This window comes from Genypterus blacodes, unplaced genomic scaffold (assembly GCF_046128005.1).
Source record: "Genypterus blacodes isolate CSIRO-AG114 ecotype Tasmania unplaced genomic scaffold, CSIRO-AGI_Gbla_v1 ptg000133l_1, whole genome shotgun sequence".
Taxonomy (NCBI): domain Eukaryota; kingdom Metazoa; phylum Chordata; class Actinopteri; order Ophidiiformes; family Ophidiidae; genus Genypterus; species Genypterus blacodes.
The window spans coordinates 5,823,794-5,844,531 of record NW_027466935.1 but is presented as its reverse complement, the minus strand read 5'-3'; the positions used below and the strand labels follow the sequence as shown (position 1 = coordinate 5,844,531).

The 20,738-nt window shown below is 41.4% G+C and overlaps 1 protein-coding gene across 1 annotated transcript; it reads left to right on the top strand.

Moving 5' to 3' along the window:
- Nucleotides 1-731: 731 nt before the first annotated feature.
- On the top strand, nucleotides 732-19,085 carry onecut2 (one cut homeobox 2). The gene is made up of 2 exons (XM_076163681.1): nucleotides 732-2,222; nucleotides 18,783-19,085. Exons 1-2 carry the CDS (start codon nucleotides 1,013-1,015, stop codon nucleotides 19,070-19,072), a joined length of 1,500 nt encoding a protein of 499 aa, XP_076019796.1. The 5' UTR covers nucleotides 732-1,012; the 3' UTR covers nucleotides 19,073-19,085.
- The last annotated feature ends 1,653 nt before the right edge of the window (nucleotides 19,086-20,738 follow it).

The following is a 20,738-nucleotide window of genomic DNA, read 5'->3' as shown; positions in this document are numbered from 1 at the left end:
CAGTTTGGGTTATAGATAATACATACAAGCACCAAAACACATTAATTCTATAGCTAATACAGGTGGATTCTAATCTTCTATGAAGTCATTTTTCAAACATCATCACAGTAATATTGGGATATTGTAGCAGGTAATGAATGGCAAATTACAAAATAACAAACTATATGAACACATCAACACACTGTACACTCCTAATCTGTGATTTCCATGTCAATTATACAGTAAGATAACAACACTGTGAACTCACCATAATACTCATAATATATACTGATATAATAAGGAAAACTGACCAGGAGCGCAATGTACACACAGTGCAACAGAATAATATGACCATAATTCAAACACTATTGACATTAACAGCAAGGCAAATACTATATATACTCTATTAAATATTGTCAGATGACATGTCAGTTCATGTTAGGATACTCACAACTAAATTCAGACAAAAGCAGTATTATAAAAATGTTACAAATACAAGGAATTGAATGTATTGCCTAAAGCAGCTTCACTCTCCCAACGCTTCTTCATGCAACCACCACGAACTCTGACTGGCCGGCCGAGCTGTACGCCACACCCCCCGGGGCACTCAGACTTCTCTGATTGGTGTGCTACACCATCAGTCAAGTGGGTGGACGCCTCGGGTCTTGCCCCGCCCCCACTGTTTAGGCCCCCGCCCCCTGCAGCAGGTTGGGTTGAGCGGTAGGTTAGGGGACCGCGGACAGCTCCCGAGTGGAGAGCAGAGTAACGGAGGAGGAGAGGCTGATATGGGGGAGCCACCGCACCGGCCCGTATGATCCACATACAAACACTTTTCGGTTTCGTTTGTATCCATTACTGGAGGATGTACACAAAGAGAGGCCTTCAAAGGAGAGGAAAACACACGAGAAAGTAAAGGTGGAAAGTGGGATAGAGCTAGCGACCCATCCCGGCGCATCAGGGGGAACAGCGGCGAGAGAAAGGAGGAGAAGGAGAAACAATTCCGCTCGACCTGATGGACTGAGAGGACAGATGAATGAAGACTGCCTACACTAACGCTTATAGATGCCTTGCCAAGGATCTGGACGCTTACGCCATGAACACGGACATGACAATGGACGGCATTGGCAGTCTACATGGCGGGATGGCGATCAGCTCGATGGCCCCTGACGTGGAGCTGATGAGCGGCCACAGCCCGCACCACGGCCGCGGGAGCTCGGGACACGGGGCGGCGGCGGTGGCGGCGGCGGCTGCTGCTGCTTCCACCCTGCGAATACACCAGGACTTGGTCGCGGCGTCCTCCCGGTCGGCCATGGTGTCCGGCATGGCCACCATCCTGGACGGGAGCGGGGAGACGTACCGGCCAGAGCTGTCCCTGCCCCTGCACCACGCCATGAGCGTCCCCTGCGACACGTCCCCGCCCGGGATGGGGATGAGCGGCTCTTACACCACCTTAACACCGCTGCAACCATTGCCGCCCATCTCCACCGTGTCCGACAAGTTCCACCATCACCACCACCATCAGCGGCTGTCCGGAAACGTTAGCGGGAGCTTCACCCTGATGCGGGACGAACGGGGGCTGCCGGGCATGAACAACCTCTACAGCCCCTACCACAAGGACCACATGTCCGGGATGGGTCAGAGCTTGTCCCCGGTGCTGGGCAACGGACTGGGCTCCATCCACAACACCCAGCAGGGGCTCCACAACTACGGCACCGCCACGCATGGAGGGCACGACAAAATGCTCAATTTCGATGCCTCCATGCTGGCCAGAGGTGACCACCACCAGCACCGAGGCCTCGGTGGCCCCACGGCGGGGATGATGCCGCATCTGAACGGCATGCACCACCCCTCTCACCCGGTTGCGCCCTCCTCGGTGGGCCACCACCCCCACCCCCACCCTCACCCCCATCTCCAGTCTCCATCCCACGGGCCAGTGTTGACTTCCACACGGGAAAGACCGCCCTCCTCCTCGGGGATACAGGGGGGAAACAACTCGGGGCAGCTGGAGGAGATCAACACCAAGGAGGTGGCGCAGCGGATCACGGCGGAGCTGAAGAGGTACAGCATACCCCAGGCCATCTTCGCGCAGAGGGTGCTGTGCCGCTCCCAGGGGACTCTGTCCGACCTGCTGAGGAACCCCAAACCCTGGAGTAAACTAAAGTCAGGACGGGAGACCTTTAGGAGGATGTGGAAGTGGCTGCAGGAGCCCGAGTTTCAGCGTATGTCGGCCCTCAGGTTAGCAGGTAAGACCCCCCAAACCCGCGCTGACACGGGTCTTCTTCTCTTTGCTTTGTGCGTGTGGAAGAATTCGCCCATGTCCAGCTGAAGTCTTGTGGTTCTCTCTTCTTTCTGACTGACTTAATGAGGGATTTCCTCTCCGGCGTGATTTCCTCTCTGGCACACTCCAGTTGAGATGAATTTAATTTATTTGGAATCGCTGGTGTTATGATTACCATTATTGATCATAAAAAGGGGATCGATGGGAAATGACAAGGTCATGGGATTTCCCTCCGCACTAAAGCGGATTTAATTTCATCAAGCCTTTATTAGACAGGAGCAGTTTACTCCACAGCTCAACGGCATGAATCTGGGAGTCAATGGTGGTTAGAATTGAAAGCTCAGTTCTTCCAAATACATTTTTTTTCCTTTAGTTTGAACTGAGTAGGAGAGACACGTTGAATTGGTTGATTTATTACGGGATTGTTATTTTAGTTATAGTCACTAGAATATTTCAGAAGTGTGTGTGTGTGTGTGTGTGTGTGTGTGTGTGTGTGTGTGTGTGTTTGTTTGTTTGTGTCGTTTTGTCAGAGCTGTGGGTTCCATGGTGTGGATGAGTGACGTGCGAATTTTCAGAATAATAGAAAATAAAGGCGAGTGAGAGACCAGGAGGTGAAGAAAACATGCTAGTCTTCAGCTTCAGCGGCACATATGCGCCCTCTAGTGGACAAACATGCTGCTGAGTCAAACATGAACAACAACAGAGACACAGTGGGTCTGCAGCAGGAAACAAACAGATGTTTAAACGACATTACGAATAGAAATTAATAGGCTTTCGCCTGTATTAGTCATCTATGTTGAAACGGTATCTTAGGGTACTCGCTTTTAGACAAATATTGAACGAAGAGTTTAATACTGAAGTTTATAGTGTCTGTGCTGAGATGAAACTGAAAATATTCTTTTATATTTCTTTTTTGGTTAAACGCGGTCTATTTAATTACTGGCATCATTGAATCTATCGAGCACATTTCCGATTAATCGTCTATTGTATAGTATTAAAAAATAATATGTATTTATATCACAGATACAAGAGGTGATCGTTTTTATTGGTTATTATTACTTAATCTAGTTTTATACTGCATTTGTTATAAGACTGCGAATCATATTTCCACCTTTTTTACCTAATTAAGCCATTCTGATCTTCGATTAATCGATTAGTATGTATGTAAATGATCATTAAATATATTTATTGAACACATTTTTAAAACACTACTTAACCAACAAAACATTTTCCTGCATTTAATACTGCAATTTTTACATCATGTGCTGCCTCTTATATGTAATACATTCTGATGTTAGAGGTTCATACAGGTACAAACAGATTCCTATAACATAACAATGTGACAGCAACCAATGAAGAGAATCATTTAAATTTGGCTCTGAAATATGTCAAGTCAAGAACAATCGTGTAAAGAAACACCACACTGTAGTTCTGTTCCCTGTGTGTGACTCAGATGAAGAAGTTCACTTGGTTGTTGCAGCGCACAGTAAGTTCCAGACACTGTTTATCTTAAATAGAGGCATTGTCTGAGTTTTCTTGTTTTTTTTAATATGTATTCCTGTGTAGAAAAAAACCTTTATACATTTTGTATGTCATGTAGAAACTTTTCCTTTTTTACTTCCAGTAACATTGCTCTCATATACGATTGTTGTTGTTTGGCTAAATCAACCTGAAATGTGCTAATTCCTAAGTTTCCTCTCAGGTTTCTTATAGTTTTGTAAATCCTGTAAAATTTAGAAAATATTACAAATAAGTCCACTAAATCTGCAAGTCGATCAGATTCTACCGTATGTCCCATTTTACTGACCGTTTGTGGAAAATAATATACAAAATACCTTTATAAACCTATCAACCTTTCTATGAACTTCCAAAATGAGTGGACAAATACACAAACCTTCAATGAAATTATTCAATTTCTTAACATGAATGTTTAAAAGAAACTAAAGGAACGAAAGCAGCATTTAGAGCTTATTTAGAGCTTCACCAGTCAAATTCAGTAGTTTTAACCCTTGACTTTATTTGAAAACATTAAGGGACTTTAAGGGCTTTCTGCTTTTGGAGGAAAGTAAAGGGAAATAAACATGTGTGTTCCTGGATGTGGTGTAGGAGCTGTTCTAGTGTTTATGGTGTAAACGTCTCATAGAACAGCTGATTGGATGCTTCCATGTGATATTTGATCAACACATGGGCTCAATCAGTCCTCATAGTTCAAGTTGTGAGCAAAGGTCAAATGTCAGAAGCTTGAAGTTTTGACTTTGATTTCAGATATAGATTGTTTGTTTTTGTCACCCTCATGGCATCACTGTACATGAAAGTCAGAGGAATTTGTTTCACTTTGGTCATACAGCAAATGGAAAAGCGGAATGAAATATGTTTACATATCAGATGTCAAGGTAATGAGTGTAAGGGTCTGGGTAGATATGAACCAAATGGGTGTTGAGTATTGGGCCTTGGTGGAGGTATATATTGTTCATATACGTAGTATCATCATTTGTGTCCATACGCATGTACTTAGTGTAGTTAAAGCTCTACACAAATGATGAGTGTGGTTTGATGACATTATGTTATTTGGTTTGGGTGTTTGGGTCAGAGGCTTATATTTAAAGTCTGTTGTTGGTTTTGGTTGATGGTTTGTTTTAGAGAATGCAGGTTGAAGCAGATGATGGTTGGAGTTGTGTGGAGGGTGTGGATGATGTCGTGGTGCGTTGAGGTTCTCTCCAATGTGTACTAAAATATCAGTGTGTAGCTTCATCCTGCTCACTGTTATTAAACACTTTTTTTAATTATTTCACACTTTTAATGCGATTCTCTGCTCTCCATGGTGACTTAAGGAGTATAAAAAGGCAGAAAGAGCCTCACTTCTTACATCAAAAACGCTTCAAGAAACAAATAGAGCTGAGGTCAAAGGTCAGAGCTGCAACACAAGACAATAGAGAGAATATCCCCCACCCACCCTGAATGACCACAAAGAACAGAGAGAGCAGAGAGGTGGCAGAAGGGAGCTTCTGTTTTCACCACTCAGCTGTGGCTGCACAGGAGTTTCCTCTTAGGTGTCAAGACTTTGAAATGACAAGTCATCATTTTGACTCACCCTGGCAGATTTGATTTTTACCTATCTGCAAATCTGACTCAGTCTACCGGTCTCTATCTGTAATATCCCCCAATCTATCCATTCTTCCATTTATAGATGTACAGATGTGGGATTTGAGCATTTTTTAGGGACTGTGCTCGTTTATTAGCATAAAAGAACGGCAATGTCACTATGGCTCAGGCTTAGCACCTTAGCGAGACCAATGAGAAAAAAAACACGTTTAAAAAAAGAAAAGAAAAATATGTTGCGTTTTTTTTGTGACAACAAAAAGCATAGTGGTGAAAAAAGATCGTTTGGGCTGTGATGGAGAGCTGAGCTGTGCCCACACACCCACCCACCCACCCACCCACCCACACACACACACCCACACACACACACACACACACACACACACACACACACACACACACACACACACACACACACACACACACACACGCACACACACATGCCACGCTAGAATCAGCTCTATCTGAGAGCACACACACATACAGCTGATGAGATGATCTCTGCCTCCAGAGGGACACAATTTCAAACTGGCCACATGTTCACCATTCTGAGTAGAAAGGTATTATTTTATTTATATTTATTGGGACAGGTTGAAGAATTCAAATTGTATATTTGTTTGCAGTTCTGGGGTTCCGGGATTGCTGCTGGGTCCTAAACAGAGAAACTTTACATATACGCATATTTATTGGGGGATCTATTATATTGGTATTATATTGTAAGTGATACACCTTAATTCATTTTAGTAACATCTGTTGTTTGAGTCTCTCATGTGTTTGTGTGTTTGTTTGCAATGACTGTGAAACAGTGCATGTACGTGCCATCAAATGAGACAGTCGGTGACTTCCTACAAGGATAAAAGTATCAGAGATCTTTCAGTTTGGGAAGACAAGAGATCCAGTATTGCTGTACTTGGATCGGAGAAAGACGTTTGAGTGTGGAGGCTACATTAGCAATCCCCCGTCATCACAATAACAATGATAAAACAGGGGTATGAAACTGAGACCCCAAACCAGAGAGGAACCCTTGTGTCTCAGAACTGACCTGAAAATATAATCAATATTGACTGTGCCACCAACATGAAACCGGAACCCAGCTCAGAACTCAATCACTTTTCTGCAGGGCTCTACGGACCTGACACAGAACTCTAAGACACAACCATAACCCCCTGTACCTTTCACTCATGAGGAACATTTTCTGAAATTCTCTGATGGGGAAGGTTGTAAGACTGAACTACTTGGTTGAACACAAGCCTACCAGAAGCCACTTGTCAGTTATTGCTCCCTCTTCACCACGTGTTACTCGGTGTCATCATAGAGCTCACAAAAAACCTTCTTCACTTTGTCAACAGTTTAGCTAATCACAAACCACAAAACGGAACAACTAGCACAATCCTCTTGATTCCCCTCCGTGCTTCTGTTGCTGTTGTGTGCCATAGTGAAGTTTTGGTTGATGTTGAAACAATGCAGCTGTTGCAATACAGACACTGCTTGCTCTAGTTTCATTGATCTCTATGTTACAGAATGTGAGGAAAGAATGTGCTGAAGGTTGCTGAATGGTTACTAATTCAGTTCTGAAGTATGAACTATAGGTCCAAAAAAGCTTGGAGTGCCCTACAGGAAGCACAAACACCAAGAGTAAAAGGGTCCAAGAAATGAACCCTGAGGAACCCCAGAGGACATAGGCGCACAAGGACAGACCATATGCTCTGCTCATACCAACACATTTCCACAGACCATCTGTTCAAAGAACACCATGATGTTCAGGGTTCAGGCTTCATGGCATTTTCTCTGTAGTCTGTCCCAGTCTGTCAGTCTCTGTTTCTGCTGGTTCTGTCTAAACCTGTCTCCCTCTCTCTCTCTCTCTCTCTCTCAAGTGTTTTTGGGGAGGTATTATGTTGTGCTGGTTCTGTCTAAACCTGTCTCTCTCTCTGTCTGAGCGTTTTGGGGGAGGTATTATGTTGTGCCGGAGTCTCAGGGGATGAAGGCAGCAGAGGGATGATGAATTATTGATGAAAATCTCAGTGTGACCCACTCAGTGTGATTCTTCACCTCACAGAGCTCAGGGTTAACCAGGCAAAATGGAAGAGGAGAGTGGGGGAGGGGATGGATGCACTACATCTAATTCTTATAAATGAATAAAATATTGAGACCTCATTTTAAACTAAACAGAGTTATTTAAAACCTTTCCTTAACTCTAGGTTTTGTCTCAGTTCAAGTTACGAACGAGCTCTGTTCCTATGTCTGCCTGTAAATCAGATTTGTACGCAAGTTGGAACGGCATCAGTGTAGCGTCAGTACAACATCACCCTTACATACACATGTATATGAAAGGGTGATGATTGTTTGTAATAAATAACAACAAAAACATTCCGGAGTTCACAACATTTTCCTTTTTTTGAAATGTTTACCCTTGTTTAGTGTTTTATTTTGAGTTATGATGACTTATTTTAATTTATTTACATATAATATTGATTTATCTTAAAATGGCTATCCTACTGGTTGGTTGTTTGATTTATATTTAGTTAAAATGTTGGACATCACATTTGATTAAATACGATTTAATTGATATATGACATAAAATAGAACTATTTAAAAGTTAAGGTAATCTGTTATTATCCTCAACTTTAGCATTAATGAACGCTACAACCCTACAGATTCCCCTATACATTAAAGATTGTTCAGGTTCACATAATGATGAAGCAAATTCAGATTGAAAAAAGGTTGATGTTTGTTGCTGGTGACTCAAAGGTAAATTCATTTATATCAAACAGAGCTGAAACTCACGAATCGACCAAAATATTTTCCATTTTACGCATCCTTCAGCAGACACACAGTGCATTATTAATGAGACAAGCCTGAAGAGACACACGTTATCAGGGCAGAGAGAGAGACAGAGACACAGAGAGGGAGAGAGAGAGACCGAGACCGAGACCGAGACAGAGACAGAGACAGAGACAGAGACAGAGAGAGGGTTTTCTTGTTTATTTTCTGCATATTCACACACAGGTATTGATCGGTAAAAATGGATTTGGGGCTGCTGAGGCTTTTCTGCTCATTGTGCATATGTGAGAAGATTTGATAGAGAGCATCACCTGTGTCCTTGTTGTGAGAACGACAATAACATTTCTTTCACATTTGTCCTTTTGTCAATCCAAAAATGAACTGCACAGTGAAAAATCTGAACAATAACTATGGATTTCTATGAAGTCTGCAGGGAATACTCATGCACCATTATGGCTCCATGATATGGGGAAAACTCTGATTCAGGATAATTTATTGAATGATGCAATAGCGATATGTGATGCAATAAGTCACACGAAGGTCTGCAATATCAGTGTCTTCAACTGTATATGCTGCCTGCAAGAAAGGAGAGACCATAAATAGACACTGTAGATCGTTGATATATTTTGAAACAATTACTTGAATTACACACACATTTATTTTGAATCGCAAACTTACATTCACTTGCAAGAACAACACAGAGATTATGAACAGCAAAAATGTCTGTGAAGGTTCTCAGTCATCCAGGTCAAATTATCCAAGGAAAGTTCAGCCTGGCAACTAGATTTGCTAGTAAAGGCTTGAAGAAGCGTCACCTCTCAGCCCAAAGACTGCTTTTGTTCTGAACTGAGGAACACAAGTCCAGTTGTCTAAGATGAACTTTCCTTGGACACAGCAACAATCAGACTAACATTCTTTGCAAAGTGACATCTTTATCTGAGTGTGTATCGTCTTACAGAGACTAGCATTTTTGTTTTTAGCACATCTCCACTGTCAGGGGGTAAGGACATTGCAAATAAAATAAGAAACATAATTTGTTATTCTCTTCGCTCTCTGGGGGTTAGTGGGTGATTGGACTTGCTGGCTCCTTTAGGGACCAAATCTTCACTTGTCCCGCTCCCATTCTCCATCTACAGCTGCAAATCACCACTCATCAGCTACTGCAAAGCACTTAGCCCAGCATGTAGTGACATTGTTGGCACGCCAGCAAGGAGTGCTGGTAGGAAAACAAAACTGCATATCAACGGCTATGCATTGTTCTGCAGTTTTTCTCAATCACTTTGGTACATTTCTAGAATCATCCTTAACATTTGCAAAACTGTAGGTGAATTTTCTTGAAGCAATCCGTACTAACAGGAAAGACGTTGCACAGGATTCCTATTTATATTTATTCATTTATTGTAATGCAGAAAACCATACTGGGTAAGATTTCAAAAAATATGTCACTGTGTACACTATACACACTGTATACACACGTTTCAGTATTAATATTTGAAACGTCAACAGAGGTGAAATGGGATAAGAAATCAATAAGTGAAAACCTCACATGTACTTCGCATTATAAAAGTGTTTAGTTTGTTTTAGTTCATAATTAGGGGTCTCCCAAAACATTATGCAGCTTTCAGCACTGACATGTGACAAAAACACATATCCCCTTTTGCTGTCTTACAAAATCTGGGTAACCTCTGGTGAAAATTGTCAAACTCAACGAGTCTTCAACCTGAAAACCAAGGTTTTCATATGACTGTTGTGATTTGCACATTGAAGCACTGGCTACACCATCTAATTCACACAAAATCTATACATGCACACTCACACACACACACACACACACACACACACACACACACACACACACACACACACACAATGATAATGATTGCAGAATATCTCAAAAAGTAGCAAAAGGTCTTCAGATGAAACGTTGAAGGTGACGGGTGGTGTTTGGTCAAGAGGAGGAGAAGAGTTGGTTGCAGATGTAGATCAGAATCCAGGTACAGGAAACTGTTATTGTATAGCTGAGATTATGTTGTTTAACATATTTTCTGTGGTTATGTATATAAAGTAAACACTCACATTTACTGTATGTTGCTGAACATTAACATTTGGAGTTCACTCAGAGGTTTCACACTTCTGCAAAGACCCAAAAGCTCATAGATTGTAGTCAGATTTATCACGTAAATTCATTGTACAGGTGTATTGTGGACATCTTCCTCTGGATCAATATTTATAACTGATGACAAAATTGTGCTCAAACTTTTAAATCATAAATTGATTCTGCTGAATCAGCATCATCGTTGCTGCACATTGGTAGTAGCTGCATTCTCCTTTAGCTTCATCCCGTTCTTCTCTTCCTCCTTCCTCTATTACTGGGCTTCGGTAGTATTCATGTCACACTTCGGATGAAATAACTCCGACAATGGACTGACAATAACCCACGACACGCTGAGCATAACATCAGATTGCAGACTGATGGAATGATCCTGTTAAAAGAAAAACAGATACCATGTCCTCAATCTGAAAATGTTCCTATGGACACAAACAATCAGGAGCAGAAGAAAAAAAGAGAAATATTTGTATGTTATTTAATAATTAAGGTATACAGGGGCAGCTCAATAAATTAGAATCTGGTCGTCTTCCCCATGATTGTGTCGCCGACTGAACCAGACTGAGAGCAATTAAAGGCTCAGGAAACCTCCGCAGGTGATTTGAGTTAATGAGCTGATTAACTTGAGACACTGTGAGGCTACAATATTGAACTTTGTCACAATATTCAAATTTTCTGAGATACTGAACTTGAGGTTTTCATGAGCTGTACGCCATAATCATCAAAATTAAACAAATGAAGGCTTGAAATATTTCACTTTGTGTGTAAAGAATCTATAATATATATATATATTATAATATATATGATACAATATATGAGAGTTTCACTTTTTGAATGGAATTACTGAAATAAATGAACTTTTCCACGACATTCTAATTTATTGAGCTGCACCTGTATTATATTAATAGAAAGCTAACAATGAAGTACATCTTCTAAATAAAGGAAATAGTAATAAGAAAAAAGAATACACAAAAGAAAGAGAAATGTCATAGAAATGTGCTGTGTGCGCACTTTGTATTTGGTTGTTTTCCCATTTTGTCTGTGCTGTCTCCGCTTATTCAGACAGATACACAAACTTCCTGCTCCACTTTCTAGTTGTTGTTTTTATGGTTTCTGTCTTTCTGGATGGACGGCTAGATGAATGGATGGATGTGTGTGTGTGTGTGGGGAGGGACGAGGGGGGGTCGATGTCTGTAATCCCGAGCAGATTAAAAGAGCATTAATACTGGCAAACGATAACATAAATGTTGCTGCGGAGCCAGAACCTCATTGATCTGCAGGAACCTGATCCAGAGCAGTTCCTGGAAGAGAGAGGACAAGAGAGACTGAGAGGGAGAGGGGGGCTGCCTGCAAACATATCTGACTTCTTGTGCATTTTTACGGTTCACATGTTCATGACACAGGCGTGGGTCTCTTGTACATTTCTCTACTAGTTAGCGCTAGTGTTCAAACAGTCTGCGTAAATCTCACGTGTGTGTGTGTTTGGGTGTATTGTATATGTGTGTGTGTGTGTGTGTGTGTGTGTCACAGCACAGCAGCGTTTCAGAGTTTTCCAGGAAATGAAACCCGATCGACTCGTATCTCCGACACTGATCATTCAGAGACAAACATACGCTGAGTGTTTTACCAGGACGTCCCAATATAGATACACACATTTCCCCCCTCTGATCAATCACTGATTACAAAAGCGTATTGATCATAAAAATGATCTTCCTGCTGCTCTGCATGTGAGACAGTGACAATGCTGAGTTAACTCATCATCCATTACTGTGTATGTGTGTTTGTCTTGTCCAAATATTGACTCATCCTCACTGTCAACATGAAAAAGGTCAGAGGTCAGTAAATGTTCTCCAAAAATCTGTCAGAGTTTCTCTTACACTCAACTTCATTTCTGTTTTTATTTCAGTGTTTCTGTTTTTTGACTGAAGATCTTGAGGTCCCAGGTTCGATCCCGGGTTTCGGCAGAAACTACTCATGTCACAATAATGTCATAGTAACCATGGACCAAATGGGTCATTTTAGTAAAAGGCCCATATCTTGGACAAGGAGAGAGCAAGAGCTCTAGACTTTCAACCACATCATCTAGATGGCACTAGGATCATTTGCTGCAAGTTTGGGATTTCGTGACATATCTTGGCGAATATCAGATTTAGAGCTCTAAAATTTAAAAAGACAGCATCTACAGGACACCAGGACTACTTTCTGTAAGTTTGTGGCAAAGTTAATTTTTGGTCCAATTTCCCAAAACGACAGTGTATACATGGACCAAATCGTTTGATTTTCAAAAAAGCCCATATCTTGGCGAATTTCAGATTTAGAGCTCGCAAATTTAAAAAGACAGCGTCTACAGGACACCAGGATTCTTTTCTGTTAGTTTGGGGCAAATTTAATTTTTGGTCCAATTTCCCAAAACGACAGTGTATACATGGACCAAATCGTTTGATTTTCAAAATAGCCCATGTCTTTGGAAATATCAGATTTAGAGCTCTAAACTTTAAAAAGACAGCATCTACAGGACACCAGGACCATTTTCTGTAAGTTTGTGGCAAAGTTAATTTTTGACCCAATTTCCCAAAACAACAGTGTATACATGGACCAAATCGTTCATTCGAGTGAAAAGCCCATATCTTCTCAGATAATATCAGTGTGAGAAATTACAACACGTCAGCCCAAATAGCTTAGTTGGGAGAGCGCTAGACTGAAGATCCAAAGGCCCCCCGTCAATCCCGGGTTTCGGCAGGTATCACAACTGTCACAAAAATATCGCCTGAACCATGCACCAAATCGTTTTCTTTTAAAAAGCCCATATCTTGGCGAATTTCAGATTTAGAGCTCTAAAATTTAAAAAGACAGCGTCTACAGGACACCAGGATTCTTTTCTGTAAGTTTGGAGCAAATTACATTTTTGGTCCAATTTCCCAAAACGACAGTGTATACATGGACCAAATCGTTTGATTTTCTAAAAAGCCCATTTCTTGGAGAATTTCAGATTTAGTGCTCTAAAATTTAAAAAGACAGCATTGACAGGACACCAGGACTATTTTCTGTAAGTTTGGGGCAAGGTTAATTTTTGGTCCAATTTCCCAAAACGACAGTGTATACATGGACCAGATTGTTTGATTTTCCAAATAGCCCATATCTTGGCGAATTTCAGATTTAGAACTCTAAAATATAAAAAGACAGCGTCTACAGGACACCAGGATTCTTTTCTGTAAGTTTGGAGCAAATTTAATTTTTGGTCCAATTTCCCAAAACGACAGTGTATACATGGACCAAATCGTTTGATTTTCAAAATAGCCCATATCTTGACGAATTCCAGATTTAGAGCTATAAAATGTAAAAAGACAGCATCGACAGGACACCAGAACTATTTTCTGTAAGTTTGGGGCAAAGTTAATTTTTGGTCCAATTTCCCAAAACGACAGTGTATACATGGACCAAATGATTTGATTTTCAAAAAGCCCATATCTTGGCAACTATCAGATTTTGAGCTCTAAATTTTTAAAAGACAGCATCTACAGGACACCAGGATTCTTTTCCGTAAGTTTTGAGAATATTGAATTTTTGGTCCAATTTCCCGAAACGACAGTGTATACATGGACCGAATCGTTTGATTTTCAAAATAGCCCATATGTTGACGAATTTCAGATTCAGAACTCTAAAATATAAAAAGACAGCATTTACAGGACACCAGGATTCTTTTCTGTAAGTTTGGGGCAATATTGTTGAGCGCTATGATTAAGACAGATGATATATCGCCGAAATAGCTCAGGGAAAGCGATCCAGAGGTACCTGGTTCAATCCTGGGTTTCGGCAGAAACTACTCATGTCACAATAATGTCAAAGTAACCATGGACCAAATGGGTAATTTCAGTAAAAGGCCCATATCTTGGACAAGGGAAGAGCTAGAGGTCTAGAATTTCAAAAATATCATCTAGATGGCACTACGATCATTTGCTGCATGTTTGGGGCAAATTTAAATTTTGGTCACATTCGGGAGAAATGTCATAGTAACCATGGACCAAATGGGTCTAGAGCTCTAGAATTTCAAAGAATTTCATTTGGAGGGTTAGGGTTAGGGCTTGGAGTTTCGGAGTCATGCTGAGGTTTCAGGCCAGATTTGAACAGAGCCAATAGCACAGTCAGTACAGGACAGTGTATTACACACCAGCTGAAATAATTAACTGCTCTTCTGCAGATGACTCCCTATGCTGTAGTCAATGAGCTGGAAGCTGAAATATGCACCACTGAGCAGCTCATCAAGGATTTCTCCAACCATCAGCTAGACCAGTCTCAATCGTGCACACAATCGATGGCGGACATAGTGGTTCCCCTTGGTGAACATGTCTCCTGGCCATCCTTCGTAAGGGGTCAGAAAAGGCTCTTTGTGAGACCTTTGAAACAGGAGGGCAACTCCATGATTAACTGTTATACTAGTGACCCCTGCATTGAGCAGCCAGACATTTTAATCATTGGCGTTTCAGTCATTAGATTGATATTGATATTGCTGATATTTTAATATTTAATACTGTTTTCTAGTGATTAGTTGTATTGCTTTAGGACATAGAGATTGAGCCCACTGTGCAAACAATTTAGATGATACTACAGTGCTACAGCAACATGATAATTGAAAACATTTGATTGAATGTGCAAATCAAGACTACAAAAAGCTGTAGAGCAAATAAAAGCTAACAGAGAAGAATCAGACAGAGATGGATGCCATCAAACTCCTCTGAGGCCATTTCCCCATCAGCTCGATGACATCACTGAGTCATCAGGGGCTGTGATTGGTCAGCCTGTTTTCCTGGTAAACAAGTGGAGATGCATTACAGTGTGTGTGTGTGCATGCGTGTCAGCAGGGACCTTTGCACGGTGATGTCACCACAGACTGTGTGGTCATCCAGATTATACACCAATAAACCGATACACACAAACACAAAAATAGTCTGATTTACATTATATTGTTATATTTAAGAGATTAAATATAAAGGAAATATGAAAGATTTCCTTATTGACCTCAATAAATATTGAGGTCATCCAAAAGTAGAAAATCAATCTCTTGTAAACAGGAAAAATTGTCATAGGTCTGTAAGCAGTAAAAACTACAAGAGCTCATTTCATGTGTCGGCTACTGTATATTGGTACTGTTTAAGCTTGTCAATATTGATACTTTTGACAATCCCATAACAATAATGAACTAATAATTGAACTTCTGATTACAAATAATTTATTCTAAAAGTTTTCCCTGAACATTGACTCTGAAAACATCAATGAAGGACAAACTAGAAGCCGCATAATCATAACTCCCTTGACTTCAGTTATTACTTTGTCTGTCTATGTGTGTGTGTGTGTGTGCGCGCGCTTTCGAGTGTGTCTATAAGTCTTTTGTTCCATTTCCGGTTATCACAAAACAAGGAGGAAACCATTGTGGTGCATTAAGCACATCCACACACACATGCACACGCACGTGCACACAAGCATAGGAGGCCTGGCATGGAGTCCAGACCTCTAAGTGCTAAGACATCAGGGTGTGTATATGTCTGTAAGTGAGCTGTGATCAAAGAGAGACTCTGATCACATATGATGACATAGCATCAGTATGTACCTGAGCCATATAGGAAACCATCAATCAAAGGTGTGTAGGGACTGATTTTCACCAAATATGTTCAAAACTCCGCCCACTTCAGCCTCCATGGTGCTCTGAGAAGAAAACCTTCAATGTTCCATGTGTCATTTTCTTCATATCAGGGTTTGTATGTTTCTCCAGATCATGATGAAGCATGGAAGAATGTGGCGCCACATAGCAGCCGTGAAGTGTATGATGAAGGGCGACTTTACTACTTAGCCTGCACTTATATGCCCTGTGTGTAATGGATACCAAGACTTAAGTGGTAATGTGCTATAAAAGATAAAGAGAGAGAGAGCTGATGAGGAAGAGAGGTAAAGAATGAAGGAGGGAATGAAAGACAGAGTAAAGGGAGCAGAAAGATAGGAAATAGAAAGAGAGAGGGGAGGAAGATAATGGAGGGGAGTGAAGACAGACAGAGATTAAAGAGATGAGAAGAGGGGAAAAAAAGACAAGCAGACAGATGGAAGAAGAAAGAGAGGAAAGGAGGATGAGATGAAAGGAATGTCATGGAGAAAGGGAAGATGTGGAGGAACACAATAGACAGAGAGTGCCTGCAAGGGAAGAAAAGCAGAGAGAGGTGATGGATGAGACTAAAGAATGATAAAGGAATCAAAACAAAAAATACACACACACACGCACACAAGCAGATACTGAGGGAGGAATGGAGAGTGAAGGAAGGCGATGGAAGGAATGGAAAAAGATGGAGTAGGGTGGAATAATGAGGAAAAAAGAAGACACTGCTTTGTCCAATATTCTCTCTTTCTCATTTGAGCTCTTTAACTTTGCACTCAATCTTGATAAATGCTCTTTTATTCAGCAGTCTGTCACTTCATGCAGTGCTATTTCTTTATTTTAACATTGAACATCTCTCTCTTGCTCTCTCTCTCTCCGTGTTCTTACACCTATGGGGTTTGGTCCAATTCAATTGGACTTGAGTTTGTTTCTCCTGTTGGTCCAGTCTGTTTGGGCTGGTCTGAACACCGGAATCACACAGCCACACTGTGAGCCTGTGGAGAAAGCAGTCTAGGTACGATTCGAGAGTGGTTCCCTTTCTAGTGTGAACATGATCTGCACTTATTCCGGACAAACTGCACAGTGATGTATTGATTTTCTTATTGATCTAGAAACAGAGCGTGTTATGTGTGGTTGAGATTAACTACACTTTTTAGTAGCCGTAGTAAATCGACTGCTGTGAAAAGATGCCAACATATCAGTCTTCAGATGAACATGGTGAAGGTTAACATATGGCAGTATATGTTTAATATGAGCTCCATTCTCCTGTTCAGCTGTCTCAAGATAGCACGTCTTCTTCACTTCATGACAAGCAAAATGTAGTTTTACGCACACTGTCTTCAAGTCATATTGTGGTGGAATTCTTAGGTTTGGTATATTAGTCAAATGAGAACTGTAAGCTAATTTCATTTTTGCTCTATGTTATGTAGTGATCCGTTTCCTTATTTATTGATCCTAGCATGCTTCTTCTTTGACGGCAGATTGTGTCTGTGTGTGCGTGTTTGGTCACTATTTACATGGACATATATGGGCTCTGAACCTGCCACTGTGACTATTTTTCTCTGGGCTACAGTAGGCAAAAGAGCAAGCGAGAGAGAGAGAGAGAGAGAGAGAGAGAGAGAGAGGGGCAGGCAGGTTACAAATGAGATGAGAATCATGAATACAACCACAGAACAATTTGACGATTTTTAGACTGCTTTTTAGCTCAAGTTGGTCATCTTCAGAGATCAATACCGCCACCTGCTGTGACAATATGTCATTACAGTCCCGTGCGTGTGTTTGTGTGTGTGTGTGTGTGCATGTGTGTATTTCTCTGTCTGCATATAGCCTTGTCTGTGTATGTGTGTGTGTGTGAGGTTTCTCTGTCTCACTCACTCTCCCTCTCACTCTCTGTGTTTCTCTGAGTGCCTTTATATGAATGTGTATACATTTTCTGTGTCTATGTATCTGTATGTGTTTCTATCTGTCTGTCTCTCCCTCTGTGTGTGTGTACAACTGAGTTGTCAGTCGGTTTCTCGTCACATAATAGTTCCATTACTCTATTGAGTCTTTCCTGATTCTTATTGATCAGGCAAATCTGACTGGTGCAGACTTAATTCAGGGAGATAATGAAATCAAACACACCCAGACACCCCCCTCCCCAAAAACACAGCAAAGTTGATAAAGAGGGTCCAACAGGGATGATCTGTATTCAGCATTTACTGTAAGTCTGGAGAGGAAAGTACTGCTTCAGGGGAAAACCACACTTTATTCATGAAGTTCTGGTGGTTTTTTGTAGCCCTGTCCAGAGAAGAGCAGACCTCCAGCTCAGTTTATCGCTCTTCCTCTCTGGCTGTGAAGCTCTGTTTCTGGGAAAGGACCGCTTGATTCTCTGCTGAAGTCTTAAAGGGGGTACCAGCTGTCATACTGTCTGTGTAATAACAGTATAGCCCTTCATAGCACTTCAAACTGGCCAGTGCCATAATGCCACTCAGTGGACACTCTGGGTTGTGGTCTTTATTTCACAGAACCTGGAAGTCCCCTTTAGCAATTTTCAGTTTGTCAGTTTGTTTTACATTTTTTTTCTATTTATAGCAATCATCCTTGTGTTGAAGTTCAAATGTGCACAGAAATGATTTATATGTTTGAGATAAATTACGGACACCATCAGTCAAACAAACATGCCTGTCACTCTGTGGCTTCTGATGTAGATTAAATTGTTTCCATGAACACAACTAATGTTAGCGGACTGAGTAGCTTGGTATGAGATTTCATTTGGGTGATTTTTAATTTGATGTCTGTGTGATGATAAGAAAATTGTTTCAGAGATGAGTCTTTCATAACAGTTATGACAGGAAGCTATTGTTGAAGCTGCCACTTTATCTTCATTACATTTCATCTCCCTTTTCTCCCTGTAGCATGCAAACGGAAGGAGCAGGACACGGCTAAAGAGCGCAACAACACACCAAAGAAGTCGCGGCTGGTCTTCACTGACCTGCAGCGGCGCACCTTGCTGGCTATCTTCAAAGAGAACAAGCGCCCCTCCAAGGAGATGCAACTCACCATCTCACAGCAGCTGGGCCTTGAACTGACCACCGTCAGCAACTTCTTCATGAATGCCCGCCGCCGCAGTCTGGACAAATGGATGGACGAGGGAGGCAGCCCCGGAGCCCATTCTTCAGCGTCCAGCACTTGCACCAAAGCGTGATAACAGATGGTCTGGGGGGTAGGGAGGGGAGGAGCAGCAGCTATTGGGGATGGTTAATATAGGGGAGGGTGGGGTTTAGAGGTTCAATCCGATCCAGTTGAAAGTCGCAACCTCAGGAGCGAGGAAGCAAACCAAACTTTTTATATTTTCTTTTTGTTTGTTTGTCGGTTTTGCTTTTTGAGGTGACAAACTGAGAGCGGGGCTGCTCACTGCACACCATGACTTGTTTAAAGCCAAACCACCTTTTTCAGAGTCATCGTCATCATAACACTGATGAAGCTAAAGGGTAAATCTTTACCAAATGCTAACCTCGTTGGAAAGCAGAATCCCTTCCAATCAAACAGTCGATCATCATGCTAACGTTGCCTCTGACAGAAAGCTGACACATGTTCCCCCAAAACCAAAGACTAGAAGATGATGTATATTTTCTATTATGCAATATAAGCTAGCAAATGACCAACCAAATATCAAACTAAACCTTTAGAACTGTAGATGCGCCCAGAGATCTGGGACTTTACTGTGGACAAAGTATTCTGACACTCAAACGACCTCAGAGGGCAGTATTGTGGCTGTTTGGGGGTGGAGAAGAAAAAAAACAGGTTTCGGAGATTGCACAGCCAAGTTGCTAAAAATGTCTTAACTGTCCAATTCAACTAGAGACCAAAAATGGATCATATATTGAGCCATTTCGATCATGATCTCACCAAAGACGTAATTGTACCATTAACAAGACAAAATATGCTTAAGTACATTGTGATTGTTTACTACTCTGCTAAATCTGAAAACTATTCAGTCTAATTCAAGTTTAAATCAACTGCTAATTGATGGCTGGTGGCTGATAATTTGGCTGTGCAGTCTTAGTTTTAATCTTCTTTTTTTTATTACATGTGAATGAAAGTGAATCCACCTTGCAAAATGGTGGATATCTCTTTCTGGACAGAACTGTTCAATTTAACCAAAGAAAGCAATTACCTGAGCTGTTTCAAAGGGGGGAGTGAGATGACAAATATGCAAGCACAAACACACACAAACACACAGGCACACACACAGATCACACACATCGTTCCTCATGTTTTAGCCGACACGCATTACTTAGTGGTCAGTGGAGTATTAGTGTATTCAATACTATAAGAATACGTATAAGATGTATGTGAGCACAATCTTGAAGCACATTTTCTTTGCAATAGAACCGGGTTCTCCACTAAGACTAGTGGTCTTCACACCTTAGAAAACTCAGGATACCATTTTTCTAAACAGCAGCTGAAGAACACTGATATACATCCAAACTGCATCTGTGACTGTGAACTGTACTGCACCAGTTTACACACACGTACCCACACAGTTACTGACACTTAAAAACACACTAACATGTACATACCAGACCGATGCCCAGACTTCCAACACTGCTAAAGGAAACAGTAGCTCCAGGTGACCCTAGCTTCACCCATCAGCCAGGTATAACACCATGTAACCATGTCCATCTAGCTTCCCACTTAGCATCTTAGCATTAGCGCCATCTTTGTGTCAATATTTTCAGTATTAACACTGTTAAAAACAGTCACCTGCAGGCTAAACAAGCAAAAACACACTTTACACTTTAAGCAGCCAGCCCAAAGAGCTCCTCTATGTTATTAAGCCACTGAAAAAAAATTAAGTTCAACTAGCA

Bases quoted from the DNA above. Each gene is read 5' to 3' on its own strand.
- onecut2 (XM_076163681.1), top strand. From the start codon at position 1,013: ATGAAGACTGCCTACACTAACGCTTATAGATGCCTTGCCAAGGATCTG. The intron at 2,223-18,782 runs GTAAGACCCCCC...TTCTCCCTGTAG, and splicing joins GTCGGCCCTCAGGTTAGCAG to CATGCAAACGGAAGGAGCAG.